This window comes from Trypanosoma rangeli, assembly GCF_003719475.1.
Source record: "Trypanosoma rangeli strain AM80 chromosome Unknown Tra_15.4_contig_00304, whole genome shotgun sequence".
Lineage (NCBI taxonomy): Eukaryota > Euglenozoa > Kinetoplastea > Trypanosomatida > Trypanosomatidae > Trypanosoma > Trypanosoma rangeli.
The window spans coordinates 18,896-20,385 of record NW_021706048.1 but is presented as its reverse complement, the minus strand read 5'-3'; the positions used below and the strand labels follow the sequence as shown (position 1 = coordinate 20,385).

Sequence of the window (1,490 nt, the reverse complement as noted above, 5' to 3'; positions counted from 1 at the left end):
AAAAAAAGAAAAAAAAACACAGCACACAGAACGAGCAAAGAAGAAAATCCCTATGCTTTTTCTACACATCTCACCTCAATCAAGCACACCTTGGTCTTATCTACCCCACTTTTCCGCGCCGCCTCGCCTAGCTGAAGCCTCTCTCTTCACCAAGCATGGATGATAGAACCTCAGCTCCCAACACCTACTTTATACACTCCCTCAGGCACTATACATCAATTATACATAAAAAAAAAGATATACACGTGGCAAAATTGTATATATTTGTTTATTCCTGTCCTTTTTTCTTATTTTATACAGTAGAAAAAAGTTCCGAATGGAAAAAAATTGGTTTAGCACCGTACCATTTTTTTTTTTTTGCCTCTTTGCATGGTTCACTACAAACATTACATGTTCGCTCTCATTCTTCTCGTCATTCGCGCTATGTGCGGCGATGTGTCAGGGTGGGCGTCTATCCGCCATCCCTGGTAGGTCTGAAACAAGTCTGCGCCATGTTCTACCAAGGCCTCCACAAGCGACGCATCTTCAAGTGACATAAATATGGGAGGACACCCATCACTTTGACGCGGCTGGTTGGGGTCTGCGCCGCAGTCAAGCAGGCACTTCGCAGCCTTGACATTTTCCCTTGAGCATGCGTATTGAAGCGGCGTCATGCCCCACTTGATGATCTTCGACACCCCAATCTTTCCGTCCGTGATAAGGCGTTTAATAGTGTCTACATCCTCCTCATCCAGCGCAATTTGCATTTCCTCCTCTGCCCTGGTTAACGGGGAGTCATCCACAGCATTATTTAGTTCCACCGAGCGGTAAAACCACATACCAGACAACTTTTCATCTTCGCTTAGGTCGGTTTCACTGTCGCTATCACGACCGGCCTCGCGACGTCGCTCGCGCTTTAACGCCGCAATTTCCAGGTATTTGGCATCCGAGGGAAGTTTAACGGACCATTTCGAGGAGTGATCACCAATGCGCCTTGCAATGATGGAATTTTTGAGGATGACAGGTGGAAAAGGCAACTTTGCGGTTCCCTCAATATCAAAGGCTTTATCAACGCAAAACAAGCACCGAAAAAACTCTCGCCGGGGGTACTTCTTCGGTTCTGGCTTCAGAAGAAAAACCCTAAGTGCAATGTCGCGAAAGAGGCTCTGCTCAGCCTCCTCACAGTGAGTGATAAGCACCCAGTCCCCGTTTTGGGTTCCCACATCGACGTAGTCCATGGCATTTTGAATGCTTTTCATAAGCACGAGGTCAAAGTGCCACACGACGGATTGCACCTCCTTGGCAATTTTGCACAGAGAAAGGAAGGGGTCACCATCTTCGTAGAAAAAAATAACCGGGGTGCGGCAGTCCGCATTCCTCATGGCCCGACAAACGTGCTCCAAGGGAACAAAGTCGGGAGGAATTTCCACCACACCACCTTGAACCATCAGATGTGTATGATAGCTTATTTCCCTATATATATATATATATATATATATATATATATATAT

The 1,490-nt window shown here is 46.1% G+C and overlaps 1 protein-coding gene across 1 annotated transcript, besides 2 other annotated features; it reads right to left on the bottom strand.

Moving 5' to 3' along the window:
- Position 1: 1 nt before the first annotated feature.
- Positions 2-47: a microsatellite.
- Positions 48-386: 339 nt separating this feature from the next.
- Positions 387-1,427, bottom strand: TraAM80_07373 (nuclear protein Tc22; the record flags this gene model as incomplete). The annotated part of the gene is made up of 1 exon (XM_029384168.1): positions 387-1,427. The coding sequence occupies one exon, from the start codon at positions 1,425-1,427 to the stop codon at positions 387-389; it is 1,041 nt and encodes a 346-aa protein (XP_029236000.1).
- Positions 1,428-1,453: 26 nt separating this feature from the next.
- Positions 1,454-1,490: a microsatellite.